General features: G+C 39.0%; 1 protein-coding gene across 1 annotated transcript in view; it reads left to right on the forward strand.

Annotated features, from left to right (window-relative positions):
* Window positions 1-498: 498 nt before the first annotated feature.
* N4BP2 (NEDD4 binding protein 2) overlaps window positions 499-25289 on the forward strand; it is a gene marked incomplete at its 3' end in the record, with an annotated part of 35926 nt that continues 11135 nt past the window's right edge. The window contains exons 1-10 of the mRNA XM_080908045.1: window positions 499-730; window positions 3822-4983; window positions 7181-7305; window positions 8406-8494; window positions 11396-11472; window positions 16529-16684; window positions 18535-20867; window positions 21443-21528; window positions 21963-22008; window positions 24082-24269. Coding sequence (XP_080764171.1) covers window positions 505-730; window positions 3822-4983; window positions 7181-7305; window positions 8406-8494; window positions 11396-11472; window positions 16529-16684; window positions 18535-20867; window positions 21443-21528; window positions 21963-22008; window positions 24082-24269 — 4488 coding nt within the window. The 5' untranslated portion in view covers window positions 499-504. The remainder of the gene's footprint in view (window positions 731-3821; window positions 4984-7180; window positions 7306-8405; window positions 8495-11395; window positions 11473-16528; window positions 16685-18534; window positions 20868-21442; window positions 21529-21962; window positions 22009-24081; window positions 24270-25289) is intronic.

A 25289-nucleotide genomic window follows, 5' to 3' on the forward strand; every position in this document is an offset into this window, starting at 1 on the left:
GGAAAGACCCAGGAGAGCAGCTTTGAAGGGAGTGGTCAGGAGCTCAGTCTTGGACATGTTAAGTTTATGATGCCTATTAGGTATCTGAATGTAGGTGTTCAATAGGCATTCTGATGATGTTTATGGGTCCTTTTATGTAAAAATTAATAATGTTATTAAAACAGTATATTTACTATTTTGAAATATGTTGTATTATCTTAATTTTTAACATGTTCAATCCTGACAAAACTGGAGTGTTTTGGAGATACCCTGATTTGCTTTTGGCTTTGCTGCTAGAGTTGATGGTACTTTCTTAGAGTTACACACAGATGTCACTCCACTTTGGAAGTGGAGATTTAATTATGTAGCCTGAGTTTTTTTTTTTTTACTTGCTTTCTATTTTAGGTTCTATTACTACTGGATTTTCAAGAATTTTTAATACAATTTTCCTTTGAATTATGATTTAAATATCAAAAATCTTTAAATTTTTTTTAAAAAGGGAAATATTTTAGTTTGGAAGTAAGAATGCCAAGGAAAAGGAAAAATCTTGGGGGAAATTCTTTGCGGAAGACTGCAAACTCTCAGAAAATTGTATCCCGTGTTGCTAGTCATGAGGAGCCAACCACTACTCTTCCTTCCGAGTGTGAGACAGAAATTGATCAGGAAGAACTCTTCACCAGTATCTCAGAGATGTTTTCTGCTCTGGATCCTGATGTAGTTTATTTGATGCTTTCTGAATGTGATTTTAAAGGTGAGAAAAGTTTAGTTTGACTCTTTGCATCTTCTAAGAAGACCTCATATTCTGTGCCACAGTGAACACCAATATAGAGCAATGATACTGTTACTTTGTTTATCACGTTAAGTACCTCCCAGGGACAAAGGTGCTGTTGTATCACTGCGGATATGGAAGATAAAGATGGTTTCTACTATAAAGAAATGTACACTTGTAGGTGTAAGATACATGAATATAAATAATAGTCCACATTTTATTCTCTTATATCTCCTCTAAACAGGTTGGTGCTATTGACATTTTTGAGTTGTTTTTCTAACTTGTTAATGAAAAAAACAATAGTATGTATCTTACTGGGCAGGACTTTTTTTGGGGAGGATTGAAAATTTATTTTGAAAAAAAAAAAGAAAATGTATTTTGTTTGATTTTGGTAAAGACTTCAGCATAGTATGCTATAAATAACCTGTAATAAATTGTTTAGAAGTATGCTTGCAGGCAAAAAGAACTCTTAAGGTGCCTGGGTGAATTCTCACCTGGTTAGTATAGTTTTTGGCTATGGTTATTATAAGTTAAAATCATTCTAGATTTGAATGTCTGGATAATGCTGGATAAGCTATGATCTCAGTCATTGTGTGAGCTGTGTGTAAGCATTTCTGTCCTGTCATGCTATACTCCCAGGTTTCAGTACTGAAGCTGGTGCTCAGAGATAGAAGTGATCTGTTGAACATGTGTATAAAGCAGTGGGAGTGACAACTATATAGTCTAACACACTTATTTCTGTTTTTCAGGATCTTCCGTATACCTTCTTTGTAATACTTGATGTAATGGCTAGTTTGAATAAAAGCATTGATGGCACTAAAACATACATTCTGCTGTTTAAATGTGCACAGTGAAGCTGTTGTCAGTGCTCTTATGTACTTCTGTGTAACATGCTGTCTGCTTCTCTCCGGTGTGTCCCAATGCTCCAGGGAGTTGATCTAGTGCAGTTGTTTCAGTGCAGCTTCTCATGAGTGCAGAGAAGGAACATTGCACTGGAAGTGGCCATGTTCTTCTGGCTTTTCTTCTTAGTCCCAAAGCTTTTCTGCAGCACAGGTTAAGAATAGTTTTCTAGCCTTGAAAACACTCTGTAGTTTACCTACCAAGGAAGTATGTCTTTTGTAATACCCACAGCCTCTCAGCATTGGGAATTTTAACATTTTAATAGAAATAAATTGTGCCTATTCTTTTTATAATAGAGAATAATGTTGAATATTTTTATATTTGAATTTTTCTTCTATTTTATAAAGTATTCAGTTTTTAAGGTTGTTTTTATGCATAGTTCCCCCCCACAATCTGTTTAAGACTTCCTTTTTATGATAATTATCTATGTATTCTGGTATTTTTACTTATACTGCTTTTCATTATAAATATGCTAGTTCTTTAGTTGATCACTTCAGGTTTTTCTGCTATGTAGTTTTTCCCCTTCTGTTTGTGTTTTTCCCTTTACTGTGTTTCAGTGTTTAGGGATTCCTGCCTCTGCAGTTCTGTTTGGCTCTCCTGACTGACCTCTGCCAGGCTTGTCCTCCAACCCCTCTTTTTTTTTCTCTTAAGGGACCGTTAACTGGGTCTTACTAGGTGCCAGTCCTTGTGCACGGCACTTCTCATGGATTATCTCATTTACCTCACAACAACCTCTGAGGTAGGTGTTTTTAGTATCCCCATATTACAAACAAGAAGATCTGCTTAGGGAATCATACCAAGCAAGTAGATAATTAAATGATGGTGTTTTGACTCCAGAACAGAGCTGTGTCCAACAGTGCTGTGCTTTTTCTCCATGTTTATCTTTCTTAAAACAAAAACAGTACAAAATAGAAAGTAAGTTAAAAAAAAAGGCATTCAAATTTTAAATGCTTAAGAATTACTTTGTTTTCTTGTGATGCTGATGATCAGATTCAGGGTCTCAAGCATGTTAGGCAAAGCGCCAAGCCACTGATCAGCATCCCTTGCTCTTACATGCTGGAAGACCTAATGGCTCTCTGTGTTACAACCAGAGCTCAGCATTGGAGTCAGACACACTGGCCCTGTCACTGTGGGACTTGGGTCCAGTTCCTATATTTTTTTTTTGAGCTTCATTTTCTTTTGTTTTCTGTGATGATTGATCTCATAGTATTACTTGAGGATACAGTGAGACCATCCGTGTAATGCTCCTAGCCCAAATTCTGTGGTTGTCAGTTTTCCTCCCTTTACATTCCCTTAGAGACTAAAGTGTGATATCTTGGACCCTCTCAGTTTCATTCAGTCTCCCAGTTTTTCCTTCCTTCTATCCATCATGCAGAACCCTGTAAGCTAACTCTCCAACCAACTTCTCTGAATGCTTTAACTCGGAGATCCACCTGCTTCAGCCTCTCATGTGCTGGGATTAAAGGTGGTTTTGTATTTTCAAGCTTGGCTTTATCTTTTGTCCTGTTTGGCAACTTTATTTTTAATTTTTTTAGTCCCGGATCATATATTACTTTATGTGGAATCTTTTCCTATTTTCTTTTCCATCACTGTAGCATTTGCACATTATTAGAAATTATACATTGTTTAATTTATATTATGAAGTAATTATATTTTAATGTACATGTCTTTATATTTGATTTAAACTTTACAAAATCCTTTATATCAAAAATTTATCTTCATTTTTGTGTGTACATTTCTGATGCATATATTTTTCATACTGTGAAATACGTGGTGTGGACTGTATAAATGAGCATGTTTGCTAAGAGAATACCTACTTAACATACTTGATCCCTAAAAGGACATCTAATAGATAAATAATTGTTGAATATATCAACTGACTTCAGGATCTTTATATATGACCCTAACATATACAGTCTATATGTATACTCATTAAACTGTTAAATTTGTACTTGACAGTGGTTTATTACATTAAAAGAATATCATTCCATGGCTCCATCATTAATACTTCTCTAGTGTGGATTTTGATGTATTAGAGTAGTGTTAATTTTTAAAAGATGACTAGATACTGGTACATTTTCAGTGTGTAATACACACACACACACACACACACACACACACACATTCTTTTTTTATTATTGTTGTTGTTACTGTTATTATTGTTCTCATGCAGTTGAAAATGCCATGGATTGTCTGTTAGAATTATCTGCCACTAATGCCAAGATGGAAGCATCCTCTTCACAAACTTCTGTTGCTCGTGAGAACAAGCCAGTTGCATCAGGAAGTGCAGAAATGGAGACGTGCCGTCCTGAAGACGAGAGCGAAGATTCAAAACTGGATTCGTTTTTGGATATGCAGTTAACTGAAGACTTGGATTCCTTAATACAGAATGCTTTTGAGAAATTGAACTCTCCACCTAATGATCAGGTGTACCCATTCTCACCTCTGCAAGATGCTAATAGTTTTCATGACTCTTCCACTTTTATAAATTCGGATTCAAGTGGTATGACTTCCCTTCTTTCTGTACAAAATACGGGCTCAAACACCGAAATTCTCAAGAGTTCTGCTTCTTTACTAGGTTCAAACTCACTGACTTCACATTCAGTTTTGAGTGAGCCTGAAAGCTGTACACAGAGTGGCACATTGGCATTGGAAGAGGGCTACCCAGAAGACACTCCTCTCAGTAGCTCTGCAAATCCAACAAATGACTCTGTTATGGGTTGTGGCAATCTTAGCCAAAGACAAAAAGATCATTTAGAATCGGAGTGTCCTAGTGTGCAACATTCTTCAGCCCTTGTAGATTTGAACAACAGTGAACCTCAGGTTCCTTCAAATCGCCCCCTGCACAATTCAGGATCTGATTTACCAGGTACAGATGGGAATCAGAAGTCTACTTCTGCGCCTGATGTTTTTGTGCCCTCTGAAGGGTTCAGTTTCAAGCCTCACAAACACCCTGAGCTGCCATCGAAGGGGAAGGACATGAATTACTGCCCGGTGCTTACTCCTCTCCCTTTGCTCCTTCCGCCCCCACCACCTCCGCCAATGTGGAACCCGATGATCCCTGCTTTTGATCTCTTTCAAGGGAACCATGGCTTTGTAGCCCCTGTTGTGACCACAGCTGCACACTGGAGACCTGTCAACTACACGTTCCAACCCCCAATCATCTCCCACAACTCCCCAACAAAAGTGTGGAGAGGCAGTGAGGGGGCAAGTGCTTACCAGGTGCAGGAGGCTCCAGTGTCACAGGCTGCGAGAAAGAAGACCACCTCCTACGTAGGCTTGGTCCTCGTCCTACTCAGAGGGCTGCCGGGCTCAGGGAAATCCTTTCTGGCAAGGTAGGAAGTTTCATTGACATTTGTTAGAAAGTATAGTGCATGGATTTGTATAGCTAATGTGAATATCCAGAATACACAGTTAATAACTGCTTAACACAGGGTTAATAATAACTCAAATATTTTTGTGATCTTTTAAATAATACTATTCACTGAACGTTTTTGTTGAATTCTTTTTTCTCACACAGTTTTGACAGACAAGTAGAAAAAAATTAGAGATAGTTTCAAGATATCTGAGACTGTGAAATACTTTCTGTAGACGTGAGCCAACTTGATTAGGAGAGATATGAGGTCAACCTTGTTTATAGAGTGTAAAAGCCATACTTGAAAATAAGAAAAATCAGATCCACAGTTGATTGAATTCAGAAAAAGAAAATGGTGAATACATGAATTCAACTGATGACTAGAAGTGGAGAATTAAAGTATATTGTTAAATAGTGCTTTTAGAGGCATGGTAACTGGGCTTGGTGGTATGTGCCTTTAATACCAGCGCTGGGAAGACAGAGACAGGCAGATTCTTGAGTTCTAGGACAGCCAGGACTCTACAGGGAAACCCTGTCTCAAATCACAGAGAACAAATGAACAAAAGAAACATAGTTATAAGGAAGAGAGATGAATAGTAATAATTACAGAACTAACGGTTTCAAACCATTTGTTTATTTTTGATGTTTTGAGACAGAGTCTCACTGCATAGCCTGGCTATCCTAGACCTTAATATATATAGACCAGGCTGGCCATTCTCTTTGCCCTAGAGTGCTGGGATTAAGGGTGTATGTTACTACTCATGGCCCAAAGCTTTGTTTATGTTTTCGTGTCAAGCCAGTTGTTACTGCTTTGATATGGGAGACCAGAGTCAGGGTTAGAAGACCCCTGCACTGCTTCACGGGTGTTTTTTACAAGAATAGTTTCTCTTTAGAGCCTCTGGCCATTACATTTTAAGATGTATTTATTTGCATTTTTCTTCCTGAATTTGTAGCCAGGTCTATGCATTTTCTGTACCCCCTGCCTCTAAACCACCAAATGCTGGAATTACGAGTGTGTGCCACCATAGCTGATTTATGTAGTAATAGTGATCAAACCCAGGCTAGAGAGATGGCTCAGTGGTTAATAGCACTGACTGCTCTTCCAGAGTTCAATTCCCAGCAACCACATGGTGGCTCACAACCATCCAGGGGTCTGATTCCCCTTCAGTTGTGTCTGAAGACAGTTGACAGTGTACTCGAATAATAATAATAAATAAATCTTAAAAAAAATAATGATCAAACCCTGGGCCTGTGCATGGTAGAAATGTACTCTACCAATTGAACTATAGCTCCAGTTACAGCAAGCAATATAAAATCATGTGAGTTACAGCATTAGTGTTGTAAAATTAGTGGGAATGAAAGCAGTGCTTTAGAAGGTAATAGATATGTAGGGCTAGGTTTCAGGGGCCTTAGAGTAAAAGCCAAATGCAGGTTTTACCACAAAATAGCCATCTTTTTAATGGAAATACAAGGTTCTATAGACATGAGCTGAGTATGGTCCATAACACTAGCTTATCATGTGATGTGAGGAAAATCTGATGTATAAACAAGGCTTTTAGATTTATTGGAAAGGTCATGGATGGATATCTTTTTTAAAGAGTGTAAATTTGTAATCTGTTCCACCTTCCACTGGGATTTCTGGTGGGCTTCTGTACCCACACAGCATTTTTACACAGGTCCTGGAGCTCTGCGCATCCTTCATGCGTACGTGACAAGTGACTTAGCTGTACTTGAGCATTAACAGGCTCCCTGGTCTATGATTATAATCTTATTTAAAGATAGCTCAGATGCATGAGTTATTTAAAAAGAAAAGAGCACCAGGTATGGCAATCATACCTGTAGTCTCAGCCCTTGAGAAATGAAGGTTGAAAGATCAAGAGTTTAAAGCCATCCTGGGTTAGATAGTAAGTTTGAAGCCAGCTCGGGCTGTATGAGACTACTTCATAAAACAAAACAAAGCTGTTTCTGAATAATTTGTATAAAGCAAAATAACCTATCTTGGATAAGTTCTTTTGAAGAGTTGAACTTTTTGCTTAGAGAATTTTCAGTGCAATTTGTTTGAATTTTATCACTTCTTTTAATACTATCACTCGAATTCTTATTTGAATTATGACTACAAAAGAAGAGAAAATTTTGGAAAGAAAATAAATGGAAATAATTCTTTTTGTCATTCATAGGACTCTTCAGGAGGATAACCCAGGTGGTGTCATCCTCAGCACTGATGATTATTTTTATATAAATGGACAGTACCAGTTTGACGTAAAGTACTTAGGGGAAGCCCACGAGTGGAACCAGAATCGAGGTAAGAGCAGCTTTGAGGTCTGCATGGTCTTACCGTGTCTCGAGAGGAATGTCTTCTGTAGCAGCTGTGTTCTGAGACATGGAGAACTTTGTTCACTTGTGTTTTGTGGTCCTTAAACATGCTACACAGATGAGCTGCTGCTGACTATGACTGGCCCCAGCCATGAAGAATGGTCCTAGAGAATCTCAGCAAACCAGGAGACAGAGACAGGTAGATTGAGCTTGCTCAACCTGATCTACAGAGTGAGTCCCAGGACAGCCAGGGCTATATAGAGAAACCCTGTTTTGTTTTATTTATTTATTTATTTAAAAAAATTGTAATTCTTACCTTACTCAGGAAGCAGTGAGAATTAAAAGTTACCTTTGAGGTACAGGGACATGTGTCCAGTTCCCAGCACCCACATAAAAATCAGACATGGCAGTGTGTGTTTGTAATTGTAGTGCTGGGGAGGCAGAGACAAGAAGGGTCTCTGAGTTTCAGGCTGACTTGATCTACATAGAGAGTTCAGGACTGCCAGCTCTACATAGTAAGACCCTAGCTCAGAAAAAAAAATAAAAAGATAAAAATTTGATTTTGATGTCTTACTCCCTGTGTGTGCACACAGGTAGGTAGAGGGAAGATGTTTTAAAGTTAATTTTTGTAAGAGGATTAGAATATATGACAGTATTTAGGTTTTATTTAATCAGCAGGGATCCTGTAAGAACTAAATCTGTTCTACTAGTTTCTCAATAGCTAATGACAATTATAGTTGTCAGGTAAGCTCTAGTTTTTTGTTTCCTTTCTTTCACTCCCCTTTCCTCCCCTCCCCTCCCTTTCCTTTTCCCTCCCCTCTGCTTTCCTTCCCCCTCTCTTCTCCTCCCCTCTCCTCCCCTCTCTTTTCTTCTCTTCCCCTCCCTACAAGGTCTTTGTTTTAAGCTGCCAGGCTTTTGTCTTAAGTTGGAGGGTAAAGAAGAAGCTGGCCATCTTGGAAATTTACCACCCTTAGTACTTAGCCTTGTTCTCTGTCTTATCAGCCTGCCAGGAGTCTAACTCCCAATGTTTTACCACCAGCCTGCCCTTTATTTAATGTTGACAAAATTATGTTCTTTTGTGTTTTTCAGCGAAAGAAGCATTTGAGAAGAAGGTTTCTCCAGTAATCATAGATAATACAAACCTCCAAGCGTGGGAAATGAAGCCATATGTTGCTTTGGTTGGTACCATCAGTTTATAATACTGAGTCTGGGGTCATTGAAAGGATGTCGATTTCACAAGTGAACCTCTAGCAATTGAGAGAGTATCTTGGTTTGCCTTGAACTGCATTTCCTCTGGTCTTCAGTGAAGTGAGAAGCATGCCTGAGCTTTTCCCTAAAGCTGTGTCTACTCAGCTGTAAAATGAGGATGCTCAAATGTCACCTTCTTTCCTCCCTTCCCTCCAGTCCTCTTCCCTCTCCTCCTCTTTTCTCTCCTCTTTATATGAGAACGATTTCTTTAGTTCCGAGGCTGTATCAGTAATGGCTGTTGGGCTGGATTTGACCTTAAGCCAAGTTTTATTCTTGACTGCAGGACCCTTGTTTTTTCTACCATTGAATCTTCTGGTGTATCCCTGTGCTTGGTATATAATAACATGTGTGTGTGTGTGGTGTGTCTTCCATTACTGGCATATGCTGTGCACATGGAAGCAGCATTTATGCTTTCTTAGTTGAATGCATGTTGATTCTTTATGTCCTTAGCATGTCCAAGCTGTTGTTCATCTCTCTCTCTTTTTTTTTTAAACTAATGTTATGGATCTGGGATCACTCAGATTGACCAGTCTCACGATAAGTTTTAACAAATAGAAGCTTTATTAAATATTGTCCAGAACCATGGACACTGGCCAGTTCCATACCCAAGACTCATGCACAGAGCATTGCTCTAAATTATATTAGGTGGGCTTATAAAGGCAAAACTCAAAAGGCTATGTACTTCCTGCCTTCTTGCACTCAGAAGCAAGCACACATACATCCTGCCTCCATGAGATCAACACACATCCTGTACATTTGGGGAAACCAAGCTTGTTTAGAGGAGCAGACACAGGTGGTTTGTTATCTTATATGAACAATAGCTCCCCGCATCTCATACTTATTTAGGCAAGTAAGGCATACAGGGTTAGAGATATTTTGTTTTTTAGGTCTCTTAAGAACAGTAAACTTAAAGCATAGCATTAGCCATCACATTTACTGCACTTCAACTATTTTTTAAGTATAATTCTTTATCTTTCTGGGAAAAAAGAATACACTTTTAATTCCAGAGCTGGGGAAGCAGAGGCAGGTTGATTTCTGTGAGTTCAGAGCCATAGGTTGTTCCAGGAGAGCCAGGGCTACATACAGAGAAATCCATCTCACCCCACTCCCCATGTATTTTACTACAGAAGCCATTGATTTTATTTTAGTTCATCAGAACTTGGAATCTGCTTTGCTTTCCAAGCATCCACTAAAATACTCCACACTGGGGCAGGCCGTCTGGGTCCTATAGGATGGCTCTGTACATCTTCACATGGTTTCTTGTTCTCTCAGAGTTTTGTGTGTGATGCTGTCTTATTTTCGTGTGCGCGTGTGTGTGTGCTTGCATAAGTTCATATGCATCATCTGCTCACAGCAGTCCACAGAGGCAGACATTGGAGTTGGAAGTGCTTGTGAGCTGTCCTGTGGGCACTGAACTGACCCAAGCAAGACAGCCAGTCTCTTAACTGCTGAGCTCTCTCCTAGCACCAATACTTTCCTAAGTAGAAAATAAAGGGTTCCAACTCTTTTGTTGTCTGTAATATTTTCTTTCTTTTTTTCAAAGCTAGGATATAACTTCATAACCCAGGCTGGCCTTGAACTCTTGATCTCATATGTCTATTTTAGCCTCTTGAGTGCTGGAATTACAGACATGCTTTGCTATATCCAGCTCTTTTTTTCTTATATGATTGAAAATATAAAACTATTTTTCCAGTATTGATTTCTTGGCTCTTCTAACTTTACTCAGAAACAAATAGGAGAATCCTGCTTCTCACAGAGTGTCAGACTCATTATTTTATCATATAGACTTGGATAAAGGAGATGAGGTTAGGCCAAAAGTGTTAAGTTAGATCAAAGACCACATCTCAGGCCTTGCATTTTTAGCAGAGGTGTGCATGAAAGGGAAGGTCCAGCTAACATTGCAAAACAAAACAAAATAAAACAAACAAACAAACAAACAAAAACCAAGCAGCCTGCTGCCTGCTTGATAGAACAAAGGAAAGCATACAGAGTGGAGAAAGTAGGGGAGGGAGTCAGGGCTCTGTCAGGGGGCTCTGAGGGGTGGGGTGATGCAGGCCCTGCCTCCTGAGGGATGGTACCCCACCATCGCCTGGGGTAAACAAAGGACATATGGGAAATAGCTGGTGTTTGGAACATAGAATGCTGCTGGCAAATAAGTGTTCTGGAGTTAATTGAAGAGAAAGATTTTGATGCCTGAGCCGGATTCGAGGAAGGACGTGTGAGCGTGCAGAAGTTGATGACTAGTGTAGTCACACTAGAACTCTGAAACGTGGAGTTAGCAGTTGTTGGCAGCAAGTTTTACATTCTACCCATGGAGGACCTGAGCACCCCTGGGTGTGGTGAAGAGGTGGTTTTGTTATAGATATGAGGGAGAGAGCAGCCAGAGGCCTGGGTTTTAGCTGTAACCCCCCTGAGTCTTCTGTCTTTATTTTCTGCTTTTGTGTTTGTGTTCCTGATGCTCAGACCCAGCCTGCACAACCTCCTGTTCTTTGACTAGAATCTCCTGCCTTATAAAATGAACTTATCCCCTTCCTCAGCTTGTGTGTTTCTCACAAGAGTCAGAACCTCTCATCTCAGTAAGGCCCAGGTGTGGTGGTGCATGCCTGTAATTTCAACTTTTCTGTCAAGCAAGTTCAAGGCCAATCTAGGCTACTTGAGACTGTGCAATAACACTTGCTGTTTCTTTAAAAGAAAGCTGAGAGCAGATGCTTGATCAGCTCAGCTGCTGATCAGATCACCCCTGAGGCTGTTTCATTTTTAATATGATAGTCTATAAAATTGCATTTAGTTTCATGGAAAGTCATTTCCATCCTTTTTTGCCTTTTCTGTAGTCTCAGAAGCATAAATATAAAGTCCTTTTTCGGGAACCAGATACATGGTGGAAGTTCAAGCCGAAGGAACTTGCAAGGTAAGGCCTAAAGGTTTTCTGAGCGAGCTTTTTACTCTACAGCAGAGAGCCAGAGTTTAGCCAGAGTTTTCCCTTTAGAAATGATGAATGAAACAAAACTGATTAGATTTTGACTTGTCCACTTAAGAGTTGATAACATGCACTGTAAATGTTTTTGGTAGTTTAAAATAATTATTTCAGAAAGCTTACTTATTGTGTGTGTGCCTATGTGCATATGATGTGTGCACCCACCCATATGTCTCTGTGTGGAGGTCAGAGATGATCTCTCTAGAACAAGTTCTCTCCTTCCTGCTCCAGGGATTAAACTCACATCATCAGGTCTTCAGCAAGTGCCTACAACCAGTCAGCCATCTTGATGGGCCTTATCCTTGGTTTTATGAAGAGGTGGAGATTTATATTTTATAATGAACAGCCAAGGAATTTCCAGTTGTCTTATGTTGTCAGTTGTAATAAAACGCTAATATTTTAAACTAGAAAAGACCCTGGGAATTGGCACTCTTAGCCATGTGTCTGCTGAGGGCAAGGACTTGTAGTTTCTAGAGCACTAGAGAGTAGGAGGGCATAGTGATGGAAAAATCACAGGCATTTCAGTCTCCTCCCCTACTTTCTGTTTGGTTGCTTGTCTTGAATTTAAAAATGTTATTTTTAAGAGATGAGTATACATTGTTTTTTCCTTTATGCTTTGAAGATTTAATTTTGAGATAGTTTCTTTGTAATAATTTGAACTAATTCAATACAAAATAAAGGGCTATCTGACTTTAGTATATTCACAATGTTGTATGACTATCACCACGGTCTAATTCTGAAACATTTTCATCTTTTTACAAAGAAGTCATACCCCAGCAGTTTCTCCCTCTTCGGCAATCTCTATTGTGTTTTCTCTCCAGGGTTTTTTTCTATTCTGGACAGTATATATACATTGACCATGCAGAGTCTTTTTCTCTGGCATCTTGCACTGACAGTATTTTCAAGGTTTACCTATATATTGCAGCATGTCATAACCCATATCTCTTAATTGCTTTTTCATATGTTACTGGATTTGCTTTTCTATATTGTGTTTGAAATTTTTGCATTTGTGCAGATACGTGGGGTTAACAAGCAGCATTCACCTCACCGACCTACCTTGCCCGCTTTTGGTGTCATAAACTCACTAAGAAATATTTCCTCTCAATTGGAATTTCCCTCCTCACACCAAAGTTAGACTTTAACAAAGTTACATTCCTCCAGCATTTGCACATCCACAGTGTAAGCTGTCAAGGTCTCTTTATAGGCTTGATGCGGTCTCAGTGTGTGTTCCTCCTCACTACTCTGACTGGTGATATGGTTTGGTTTTGCTTTTAATATTTTCAACAAAGTTGCCCTCATAAATAAACCGTTCTTTGCTTAGTTGGTCTTATTTTCTGTTGTATGCTATTTTGCTTAATTCATTTATGATTTTCTTCATTCTACCTTTGTTTTAAAGTATATATTATGCTTATTTCTATTTTTAAAATCTTTAAGGTGTAGATCATTTTTATAACTTGAACATTTGATACTCAAAATCTCCTTGCTATTTTATTCATGATTTAGTGTTCAATGCTTCCTTTTGCATGTTTATTTGTAAAGTTGCATTATAATTATGTATCCTTTAGCTTTTGGGTTATTGAGAATTATGTTTTATAATTTTCAAGCCAGTGGATGTTTTTCTTGTAGATTTTCAGTTCACCCGCGATAGGGCTATACTGTGTGACTGTGTGGTAGCTTTCCTTCTCTTCTCTCCAATGTCTCACTATGCTGTCCTGGAGGCCCTGGAACTATAGCGATCTGCCTACCACTGCCTCCTGAGTGCTGGGGTGTGAGGCCTGTGTCATTGCAGCCAGCCCTAGTAGTTACTTCTTAAATGCTCCATACTTGCTGAGTGAGCATGTGTGTTGGGAGCCTGTGAGAGAATTCTATAGGCAGAGTCAAGCTTTGAGGACTTGAATTTGATCCCTAGGGTAACCTCCACATGTATGCTGTGGCATGTATGCATTCATTCAACACATACATGCATACAGAAGTCCCCTCCACACCTCCCCCTCCAGTGGTTCTGTTGTGTTAGTAAGGTAGGTAGTACTTAGCAGTTCTGTCCAGTATGTTCTGTGGCTTTCTTTTGGTTGGTCTTGTACATTAATTTTTGCACATAGATGGTGAACTCTTCCAATGTGAGAAGTGTGTGAATCCCTCTGCTCTAATACGGTCAGTCTTTGTCATCCCGCCTGTGAATACTTTGGAGGGTAGTTATTGAAATTCCTAAGAGTGTTTGCTTGTTTGATGTTACCTTAATTGACTGGACTTTATCTCTTCCCAGTGATTTTTTTCTTTTGTATTTAATAATAGCTTTTGCTAGAAAGTTTGGTTTATTTAATAGAACTGTATTAGCATCCTTTTAGTTAATATTGGAGAGTTTTTTCTTACCTTTACTGTCAACCTTTTAATATTCTTAATGTTTATGTATTTATTGTGTCTAGTATGGCTTGTTTTTCTGTCTGCCTTGGCTTTTTCTTTGTGTGTGTGTGTGGGGGGGTGTTTGTTAGGGGGCAGAACTTTGGAGGGGGTCTCCTGTAGCCCAGGCTAGCCTTAAACTCCTGAACTCCTGATCCTCCTGCTTCTATTCTCAGTGTTAGGATATCAGGCAAATACCATAGTCTCAGCCCATCTTGGCTTCAGTTGCTGCATCAGCTCTCTTATGGGTGTTCTGCTGTTCACACAGCGGCCGCCTTCTCAGTGATCACTGTGCTTGATTCGCGTTTTCCTCTTTATGATTAATGCTTTGTTTGTTTCTGTTGTTTTGACATGAGGTCTCACTGTGTAGCTCTGGCTGACCTGGAACTCACTCTGTAGACCAGGCTGTCCTCAAACTCAGAGATCTGCCTGCCTCTGCCTCCCAAGTGCTAGGATTAAAGTCACGAGCCACCAGGCCTGACTTCTATGATTGTTATTAGAAAAAATATGTATGGGAAGTTTTTAATCTCATATTTTAGAAAATTTAGGTGAAATTTAAGTCTGTTTCCTTCCCTAATAATTTCTCAATTACATGTTTTGCTTAATTTTTTAGTGGCCACCTTCCATGTTTCACTATGCAAAGCTTAACTCTAAAGTTAAGCCATTTTCTTTGCCTACCTACTCACAAATACAAGGACTTTATAGTACTCACTTGTGATAGTTCCTCATGAGTATAGGTGAGATGAAATCATTGTGAATTTATACACAACTGTTTGTTTTGCTCAAGTATTTTCTTTGTGCTCTGTTTTTCAATTGCAGCATAGACCGTTTTTTAATCTGAGAGCTTGTCTGCCTGGCATTTACCTTAAGAGTCTGTTTATGTTGAAACTTTTTCTTTTTAAGTTCTCCTTTGAAAATATTTTAACATCTTCATTCTTATAAGACACTTACTGTATATATTCTGGGCTGTCAGCTAGTTTCTGTTGCTGAAAGTAACATGTTTTATTTCTTTTACTGTTGCTAAGTCTTTTCATTCTAATCATTTGTTTCTATCTATATGACTAGCCACATTTTTAAATTTCTTGCTTAATGTCATCTCCTTTTTCTTTGAGTGGCGGTTTTAGCATATGTTTTTAGTTATAGATTTCTTACTCTGTTTCCTTGTTTGACTCCTGAAGTCAGGACACGTGTGTCATTCATCAGTTCTAGAAAATTCTCAGCATTTATCTTTACACTGCTTTTGTCCTATCTCTCTTCTTCAGACTTGAGTCAGTGGTATACTAGACCTTTTTTTTTTTTTTTTTTTGCTTTGGCCTCTATGTCTATGTTTCTTAACCTCTCTCATATTTTCTATCTCTTTGCTTCTCTGTGATATGAAACCAGACAAGATCGAGGTAGGTAAATATGAAAGCCATATTTACCCAAGAGGCAAACATAAATATTAGCCCTGGAATTCAGTTATAAAGGCTTGGTATACAGACTAAGCTAAGAGAGTTACGGCTGAGATGCTTTCATTGAGAAACAAACCCAAGGGGGATTGAAGCATGTTTTCCTGCCTCCTGGTAATTACAAATTCAGAACGCACCCTCAGTCTGAGACCTAATGATTTCCATGGTGGGCTAACTAACTGCAAGTTCATTGACAGACAGATGAACGAGCAAGACTGGAAATGCAAACCATCAACTTCATATTTGGACGTCTAGAGACTTAATATGCTAGAAATTAAAAAATATTATTTGAACCTAAAGTGTAATAAAATGTGTTTGTTTTAATTTAGTTGAGATCTGGTTTTATTATAACAGGAAGGCACTTTGGGATATTTACCTAGTCTCTATAGTGGGGAACTTATTGCTCATAGTTAATACTTAATTAAAGGGGCTGGAGAGATGGTTCAGTGGTTAAGAGCATTGACTGTTCTTCCAGAGGTCCTGAGTTCAATTCCCATGGTGGCTCACAACCATCTGTAATGGGATCTGATGCCCTCTTCTGGTGTGTCTGAAGACAATGACAGTGTACTTACATAAAAATAAATAAACAGATCTTTAAAAGAATGCCTAATTAAAACCTTTTAAATAACAATTATTGTTTTATGGATTTTTTCCCCCCGGAATTTTAGAATAACTTTTTTTAAGGCAATTGAAACCTACCTTCTGAATTAATAAAGAATTCGTGGAAAAATTGTATAGTATAATAACTAGCATGGCAATTTAAAAGTCTAGGCTGGGTGTGGTGGTGTAATCCCAACACTCAAATATCTGAGGCAGGAGGATCCCAAGTTTCAGGTCAGCAGCCTAGGCTTCATAGCAAGACCACATCTTAAAACAAATGAAAACAAACCTTGTAGGACAAAGTGAGATGGGAATGAACTGAGAACTAGACAGCACATACGTGTAAAGGCAAGGCCTTTATTTTGTCTAACATGAGAGATGCCAGTGGTGTAGGGACACAGCTCAGTGGTAACGTGCTTACCTCAGTTCAGTCCCCAGCACCGAAGAAAAGGACTCAGAAGGACTTTGTATGTTCATTTTTCTTTGATTTTTTTCTTTTTGGTTGTCAACCTTCTTCCCATCTTTCTCTTCCCTGGACTTTTCAGACGTAATATTCATGGAGTAAGCAAAGAGAAAATATCAAGGATGCTGGAACACTATCAGCGCTTTGTTTCTGTGCCAATAATCATGAGTTCTTCAGATCCAGAGAAGACCGAGCGGATTGAGTTGTGTGCATACGCTTGTGAAGACAGAAATCCTAGGTGGGTTAAAGTATATTACATGCAAAAAATGCAGTGTGAAGCTATGGTTTCTTTTTTAATGATAGTTTTGAAGACTGGAAATCACTGCTGATCAACTGAAAATAAAGAGGCTTTATTTTCTGTTTAAGCAGTTTCACCTGAAGTCAGCTGAGGATGCTAGCAACAGAAGTAAAAATTCATCTGGAAGATGATTTTTTTTTCCCCTTTGAGCTGAGGGTTTGTGAGTTTGTGGTTATACAGGGAATACACTTGTCTTTCTTGAGTATTTTTCTTTTTTATTAATTGTTTTTGTGTATATTCATGTTACTTTTATTTTTTTATTTTTAAAATTTTAAAAAAGTTTTAGTGAATGCACTCTTAGGTATTCACATAGAGAATTCAGTTAGTGTTAGATGTGATTTTACTTGGAAAAGCTTAATGGGAGAGTTGGGTCTTTGAAGATAAAGGAAGATGACTTGACAAACTGAATAAGGGAAAATCATTGACGTTCAAAGTGTAATCCTATGAGGTGGAAATTAATATCCTGGACGATGTTAGAACACTTAACAAATGACAGCTTCTATGAAAGCTCCCTACCCTCAAAGGAAAAATTTCTTCTTACCTTCCTTCCTTTCTTTTTCTTTCTTTTTTTTCCCCTAATACAGGGTTTTGTACTATGTCGCTCTGGCTGTTCTAGTAGACCAGGTAGCCTTGAACTCACAGAGCCCTGCTTGCCTCTGCCTCCCAAGTTCTGAGATGAAAGGCCTGCACCACCACTGCCCGGCTTCTTTAATTTTTCTTAATCATGCAGATGATGTTGTGTCTTTGCCCTAGTTAGTAACTTGACCCTGGAAGTGCAGACTGGAGTCCCATGTAGTAGCCAGCTTATATTCAGGGCATCAGGTAATTTATATTCTGAGGACATTCGGGGGTTAAGCAAGGTCTTGTGAGCAAAGTTCACTTGAGTTCAAGTTGCATACAGTAAACCTGTTCTTGGAAACATTATCTGAAAAATAATAGAAACATGATGTGGTAAACTCATATTTACCACATGTGGGAGGCACAAAAGCACATTCCAAATACAACCTGTGTGTTGGGGGAAGAGAGCTCACAAGACTGTTGTTCACTTGTTCTCACCAGCTCTCAGATCCCACACAGCTTGACTCAGACCGTGTTCTGACAGTATTGGTTTTGAGATCTGTAAATAGGTGGTTCTCAACCTACCTAGAGCTTCTACGTGTTCTCATGTGATTACCCCCAACCATAAAATTAGTTTTGTTGCTACTTCAAAACAGTAATCCTGCTTCTGTTGTGAATCATAATGTAAACATATGTTTCTCAATGGTCTTAGGTGACCCTATGAAAGGGTTGACAGGTTGTGACCAACAGGTGCAGAAATAAAACTCTCTTTGTAGGAAATGTAGATCCACTATCACATATGGATGTGAAGGAAGCCAGCAAGGTATTATCCTCCCCTGTGAGCACATTAGAACCTTCGTTGAAATAGTCACCATGTCTCACTGTGACTGACAGCTGAAGGGTTGGCTGTGTCTGCTTCACATGGTGTTCCATGTTGGTAAAGGATTGTTTGTGCTATTTCAGGGAACCGTTGAGATCATTTCTTACATTGTTTCTTCTATCAATCCTGGGATTGTGAACTCAAGGCCCCACACAGGCCAGTGTCCTGCCTCTGAGCTCCACTACTGAGTTATATACACCCCATCCCAGCTTTTGTAATCTTTGTGTCATCTAATTTTAAATATTTAGAATAAATGCTAAGTGCTGTCTGGGTACATGATTCTTTAATTTAAATCATAGTATTAATCACACTGTGAGGAAGCTTTCTTAACCACACTTGAAATGTCTTGTAGCCCAAGAGACAGTGAAGCTGTCACCTCTGCAAAAGAAGAAAATGTCTCAGCTGCGTCTCCGAAGAACTTAGAGTTAGTAGAAGAGAAGACACCTCAAGTGGCCACACAAGCAGTGTTACCTGTGGGCGATCCCCTGCTCCCTCATACCAGTTTAAACAGAGGAAGAAAGGAGTTGGGTGATGGAAGTCACGGCGTTCATAGCCACTTCATTCAGGAAGCCCCGAGCACCTACTTCCCTGAAAGCACAGTTCAAGCTACAGATAGAAGTGAGAAAGAACAAGAGGCCCTGTCTGAAAAGGAGCATTCTGAAGCAGATGCATGGAGTCCTGCAGAGGGAGCATCATCAAATGGTTACTGTGCTGAGGATAATCAAGCCTGTGAGTTTGCAAGTGCAGCCACACTTCCAAGTGAAAACCCCTCACCTCCTGAAATACTGGAAGAAAGAACAGCAGGAAAGAAAAAGACCATCGGAAAACAAAAAAGCAAATCATCTTTGGAAAAATTCCCTAAACCTGAGCTATCAAATTTTGTTGGTGACTGGCCAGTTGATAAGACAATTAGCCAGAGAACCAAAAGGAACCGGAAAACTGAAAAAGGTTTATCTATACAAAATGACAAAAAATGTAATCGCCCGCAGGCCCACAAAGTATTAGATACTAGGGTATCTGTGAATACAGATCCTATCCAGCCCCAAGGATCTTCACATGGAAATGACAATCATTCAGAAGTACCCAGTAGCTATCACTATGATCCTTATGAAAGTACTGAGCAAACCTCATTCAGCACTGTGAGCGACTGGCCCTCATCTGCTTCATTAGCTCCGAGAGAACACAGATTGAGAATGCCAAAAGCTGGCTTAAGTGAACCCAGTGTAGAATTTGGAAGTAATGATAACCTGGGTGAAATACCCTTATATCCAGCACATGAAGCCTACTGGGGGACAAGCCCTGAAGAACTGAAGACACTGAGTTCCAATCTTCGAAGTTCTGAAATGCTGCCGAGTAAAACAGCTCATGAGCATCATCAGACTTCCCTGAGTCAAATGGTTCAGAACCAGCACACATCGCCCCTTACCTTTTCTGGCACTGCAGTGACTCTTCCTGGAGTAGTGGGGCCCCGATCTCTGACAGAATTTCCAGGGGGGGTATCTGGAATAGATGCAGGCACTTGCACCCAGACCGAACCCCAAGATTTTGCTCTCTTGTGGAAAATAGAAAAGAATAAAATCAATGTTTCAGATTCTGTCAGAGTGTTGACAGGAAGATTAGATGGGTTTAAGCCAAAAGATTTTACTCTTAATAGAAAATTAAATGTTCAAGAAACAATTCCTTATAGAGTAATGCATGATAAAAGTACATTCGTTGAAGAAAGTGAGCTCATCAGCGCTGATGAATCGGAAAATCTTAACATCCTTTGCAAACTGTTCGGGTCCTTTTCCTTAGAAGCCCTGAAAGATTTATATGAGAGATGTAATAAAGACATTATTTGGGCCACAAGCCTCTTGTTGGATTCTGAGACTAAATTGTGTGAAGACGCTGAGGTTGAGAATCCCCCCAAACCATACAGTGAGTCACAGGTTGGGCCGTTTTCCATGGGGTTAGATTTGAAGGAAATTATTAGTCACAAAGGAACCTCAGAAGGTTCTAATTCTTCTGTATCAGAATTTAGTCCTGGAATTGGTATCAGGAACACCAGTGCTCATCCTGCTGGTGACCCAGAAAAGGGGAACTCAGAGCAGGAAGGGATAAGAGCTATGAATCCTGAAAATCCTGAATTAATAACCAGATTATTTCCTAATGCCTCTGTAAGTGTGAAGAGTAGTCATGAAAGAGGGCCTGACTGTCAGGCTGGATTGTCGGGTGTATATACCTTTAAGCAGCCTCTTTCTCTTAGTCCACGATCTTACATTCCTAAAGATGTTAGTGAAATAGAGAAGAACCTAGTAGTGTCAGAGACTAGAGACAATATTCATTCTTTTCTAAATTTATCTGATATTATAAACTCTGCAACAAGCACTTCAAATCCTGAATTAAATGAAGATGTGTATCTTACTGGCTCTTTGGAAGTAAAGAAAAATGAAGATCTTCCTAAGGATTATGTGAAATTTGCAAACATGGAAGAATTGATAAATGAAGATAGACAGGAAATGGAGAGAAATCTAGTGCCAGGTCCCGGCTGGTCAACGGGAGTTAGTGAGGAGAGTAAAGCTGAGGTACTGACTCCTGCACCAGTGACAGCCAGGTCTCTGACCATAGACTGTCTGGAGCTGGCATTACCTCCTGAGCTGGCTTTTCAACTTAACGAGCTATTTGGCCCTGTTGGTATTGATTCAGGTAAGGAAAATAAATTTGTGTGTGTGTGTGTGTGTGTGTAAATAGCATATAGTTTCTATTTCAGTTGCAGTTTTTTTTGGCTGAATGTATCTGATTTGTGTCACATAATTTTACATAGTGCCTTATTTTTGACATAACATGTTTTAAAGGATTTAAACAATTTAAAATAGAGAATATATAGAATTTTAAATTTCAATATACCTATGGACATATTGCAAGTTTTCCTGGTACTTACTTACTACCTTATTTGTATTTGCAAAAGTGAACTTATGGAAAAAGAGTTCCTTGGTGCTGTTTCTGATAGATTAAGGCAGGAATTAATTTCCTAGCATACTGTCTCAGCTAGAGGAATGTATTAAATATTGGGCATGTGATTACATAAATAGATTTGTTATGAAGCTTTGCATGTTGTACCAATTAAGTATGAAAACAATGGCATAGAAAACAAAAATATCCCAAGTAAATAGAAATGTGTTAGTAATTAATGACAAAATTTAATTTTATGCATGTGGTAGTTGAGTATGTTTTCTGCAAATGTGTGATGAGTAATGATTTTTTTTTCTTCCCTTCACAAGGGTCTCTAACAGTTGAGGATTGTGTGGTTCATATAGATCTGAATCTGGCTAAAGTGATTCATGAGAAGTGGAGAGAATCTGTAATGGTTGGTAACTTCCTCATATGAAGGCCCCTATCCCCCATGTCATTTTACTAATGCACACATACAGATTTATACACATGCACATAATTTTTAAAAATACTGAAAATCTTAAAAAACAGCTGTGTAAACAGGAAACGAGAACACACACACACACACACACACACACACACACACACACACACCTTGGAACTAGAGTTACAGATTGCCATTTGGATGCTGGGAGTTGAATCGGGGTCCTCTGGCAGAGCAGCTAGTGCTCTTAACCACTGAGCTTTCTCTCTAGCTGACATAGCTATTCTTTGTAATTTTATTATTTATATAGTTTTATTATTTTACTTAATTTTAAAGTGATTCATAGTTCACAAAAACAACTAAGACAGCCTTGTTTCCCATTGCACCCTCCTTTGCCAATCTTTGTTCTCTGCCTTTGTGTTCAGGAGCGACAGAGACAGGAGGAGGTTTCTCGTGGCAAGCGCATGCACGGTAAAGTACTGTTTTGACTGACACTTTGTCTTGATGTTGAAATGTTGACTGCATATTTTTTAATTCATTCTAAATGTACTTTCATAAAATATGTTACCCAAAGATTTTAAGAGAGAGTGAGATTGTGTGTGTGTGTATGTGCGCGCACACACATGTATGAATGGAGAATGTATGTCATGGTGTATGTATAGAGGTCAGAGGGAAGTTTGCAGGTATGTCCTTCCACCATGTGGATTCTGATGATTAAACTCAGATAGTCAGGTTTGGCAGCAGATGCCTTTACTCACTATGTCTCCAAGAATTTTGATTTACAAATGAAAAAAAAAAAAAAAAACCTTTTGTGTATGTGGTTTTTGAGACAGGCTTTGTTTTTTGTTTTTTGTTTTTTTTTCTCTGTGTGTGTGTGTGTGTGTGTGTGTGTGTGTGTGTGTGTATTCCTGGCTGTCCTAGAACTTGCTATATAAACCTGGATGGTGTTGAAATCACGGAGATTGGCTTGATTCTGTCTCCCCTCCATAGGGCTAGAATTAAAGGTGTGTGCCACCACCACCTAGAAAAAAAATACTTTTTAAAAACATTTATTTAATTAATGTATATGAGTACACTGTGGGTTGTCTTTAGACACACCAGAAGAGGCATTGGATCTCATTACAGATGGTTGTGAGCCACCATGTGGTTGCTGGGATTTGAACTCAGGACCTCTGGAAGAGCAGTCAGTGCTCTTAAGCTATCTCTCCAACCCAAGAAATCCTTTAAAAAAAAACTTGCCTTTTTGTGTATTTATTAAGACAGTTTGTAGTCAAGGTTGATCTCAAATTTGGAATGCTTTTTTTTAAAAAAAGCTTTTTGAGTGCTAGGATCACACTATGCCCAGCTACAAATAAATGTTTTCTCTTTCTCTCTCTCTCTCAAAAAAAAAAAAAAAAAAAAAAAAAGTAACACTGTCTTGATGCAGAATAGAACCTTAGAGGAAAATAAAGCTGTGCACCATGTTTATCATGACTGCTGCAGTGTCGTAAGTGTGCTCTGATACATGTTGTCACAGTGCTTCTAGGTAAGGTTTTAACAAGCTTTTGGTTTATCTTTCTGATAGCATTATAGAATTATTACTTGGCTATTTGCATCTTTAGTGATATCAGTGTCTGAGATTACGAAGGTAAACCTGAATCTTGAAGGCCCTTTATTCCAGATGATTTCTTACCCAGTGGTTTCTGTCGTGGCTGGCCTGGTAAGAAGGGCCTTTTTTTGTAAGGAACACCTTGAGTTTTTCTGTGCACTGCACACAGCAACTGTTGGCTGAAGGTTCTTAGACTCCATTTTATTTCAGAGTTGTCCTCAAGTTACATCTTCAGGAGAGAAGCTGGTCATAGTGACAGGGACTTCTGGGCTTGAGAACCAGAGACATAAATCCAGCCAGCCTGGGAGGACAGGGGGAGGGGTGGATATGACTAGAACTCAACATGTGAAATTTTCAAGGATTAATAAAAAAGAGAGAGAGAAAACTGTCTAAGGGTAGAAGTGACTGGACTATATTGTGGTTATGTGACTTCCTGTGGCTGCAGCAGCTGTCTCTTCACTCCCCAGAGACAGGAATCTATCAGAATGTGCCTGTCCTCCTTAGAGATGTTGTGTTTCATGGTAACTCCTGTTACTAGGACCTCATGGTTTGTTCTTTATCTTGAATGTAGTTTGTTATTTATAGTTTCCTCTGGTCTGATAATACTTGTCAGCTTGTTGCTCTCTGCTGTTCTAGAGTAGGAGAGGGGCTGAGCACAGCTCTCCCGGTTGATCACTACCCAGCATTAACTGTTCTGTTGGGGAGGGAGGGAGGGTGTCAAAGTGACAGGGAAAAGAATGAGGAGCATTGAGCTGATCTAGGGTTATACCCAGGTCATTGCTCACATGAAATATTTGCTTGTAGTTATGTGAAGGTTTATTTTGAAATTTCAAAGTCATATCATATTATAAGCTGAAAAGGACTTTAAAATCCCATGTTTCTTTTGTCTTATGACTAATGCTTAATTTGTACAATAATCGCTGAATCAATGACACTACTTTATATTACTCTTGTAGATCCTTTGCTAGCTGGACATACTCTTCTTGATAATTCTGAACAAAAGTCATCTCAGAAAACAGGCAAAAGATTATTAAAGACTGTAGCAGCACCTGAGACCCTGGATCACTGGAACACTCAAACAAAAAAAGTTTCACTTCGAGAAATAATGTCAGAAGAAATTGCCTTACAGGAGAAACATGACTTGGTATGGGTTGGCACAGATATTAACCCATGGTCTCTGACTGCAGTGTTACTTACATGTGGTTTTCATTTACTTCTGTGTTTCTTAACACTGAAGGGTGTGTAAATAGAATCTGAAGTTGAGGCTTTGCTTCTAGTTGACACTGATGTGCCTGAGCTGTCAAGTTAAGTCTGTGTTTGTTTTAAGATTTAATCATTTCAGGCTGTGGAGCTGTGTCCTTGCTAGTTCTGTTTTGTTTTATTTTTGAGACATGGTTACTCTGCATAGTCCTGGCTTTCCTGGAACTCACTTTATAGGTCAGGCAGAGCTTGAACCCAGAGATCTGACTCTGTCTGCCTCCTGTGTGCTGGGATTAAAGGTGTGAGCCACCACCGACTGGCTTCATTGGTAATTTTTAACATTTACTTCAGTAAGTTTTTTTTTTTTTTTTAAAGATTTATTTTTTTAATGTATGTGAGTACACTGTAGCTGTTTTCAGACATACCAGAAGAGGGCATCAGGTCTCATTACAGATGGTTGTGAGCCGCCATGTGGTTGCTGGGAATTGAACTCATGTCCTCTGGAAGAGCAGTCAGTCAGTGTGCTTAACCACAGAGCCAACTCTCCAGCCCCAGTAAGTTTTTTTTTTTTAAGATTTTTATTTTATTTTATCTTATATGAGTACACTGTCACCCTCTTCAGACACACCAGAAGAGGGCATCAGATCTCATCATGGGTGGCTTTGAGCCACCATGTGGTTGCTGAGATTTGAGTTGACTTAATTAGTTATTTTCTGGGCACAGTGTTTTTACTGCTGTTTGCTGCAACAAATGGGTTCAGCATAACTAAACTTTTTCTTTTTAAGATTTATTTATATAGTATATATAAGTGCACTGTAGCTGTCTTCAGACACATCAGAAGAGGGCATCAGATTTCATTACAGATGGTTGTGAGCCACCATGTGGTTGTTGGGGTTTGAATTCAGGACCTCAGGAAGAATAGTCAGTGCTCTTAACCTCTGAGCCATATCTCTATCCCATAACT

The sequence above is a fragment of the Micromys minutus genome (assembly GCF_963924665.1).
Source record: "Micromys minutus genome assembly, chromosome: 1".
NCBI lineage: Eukaryota > Metazoa > Chordata > Mammalia > Rodentia > Muridae > Micromys > Micromys minutus.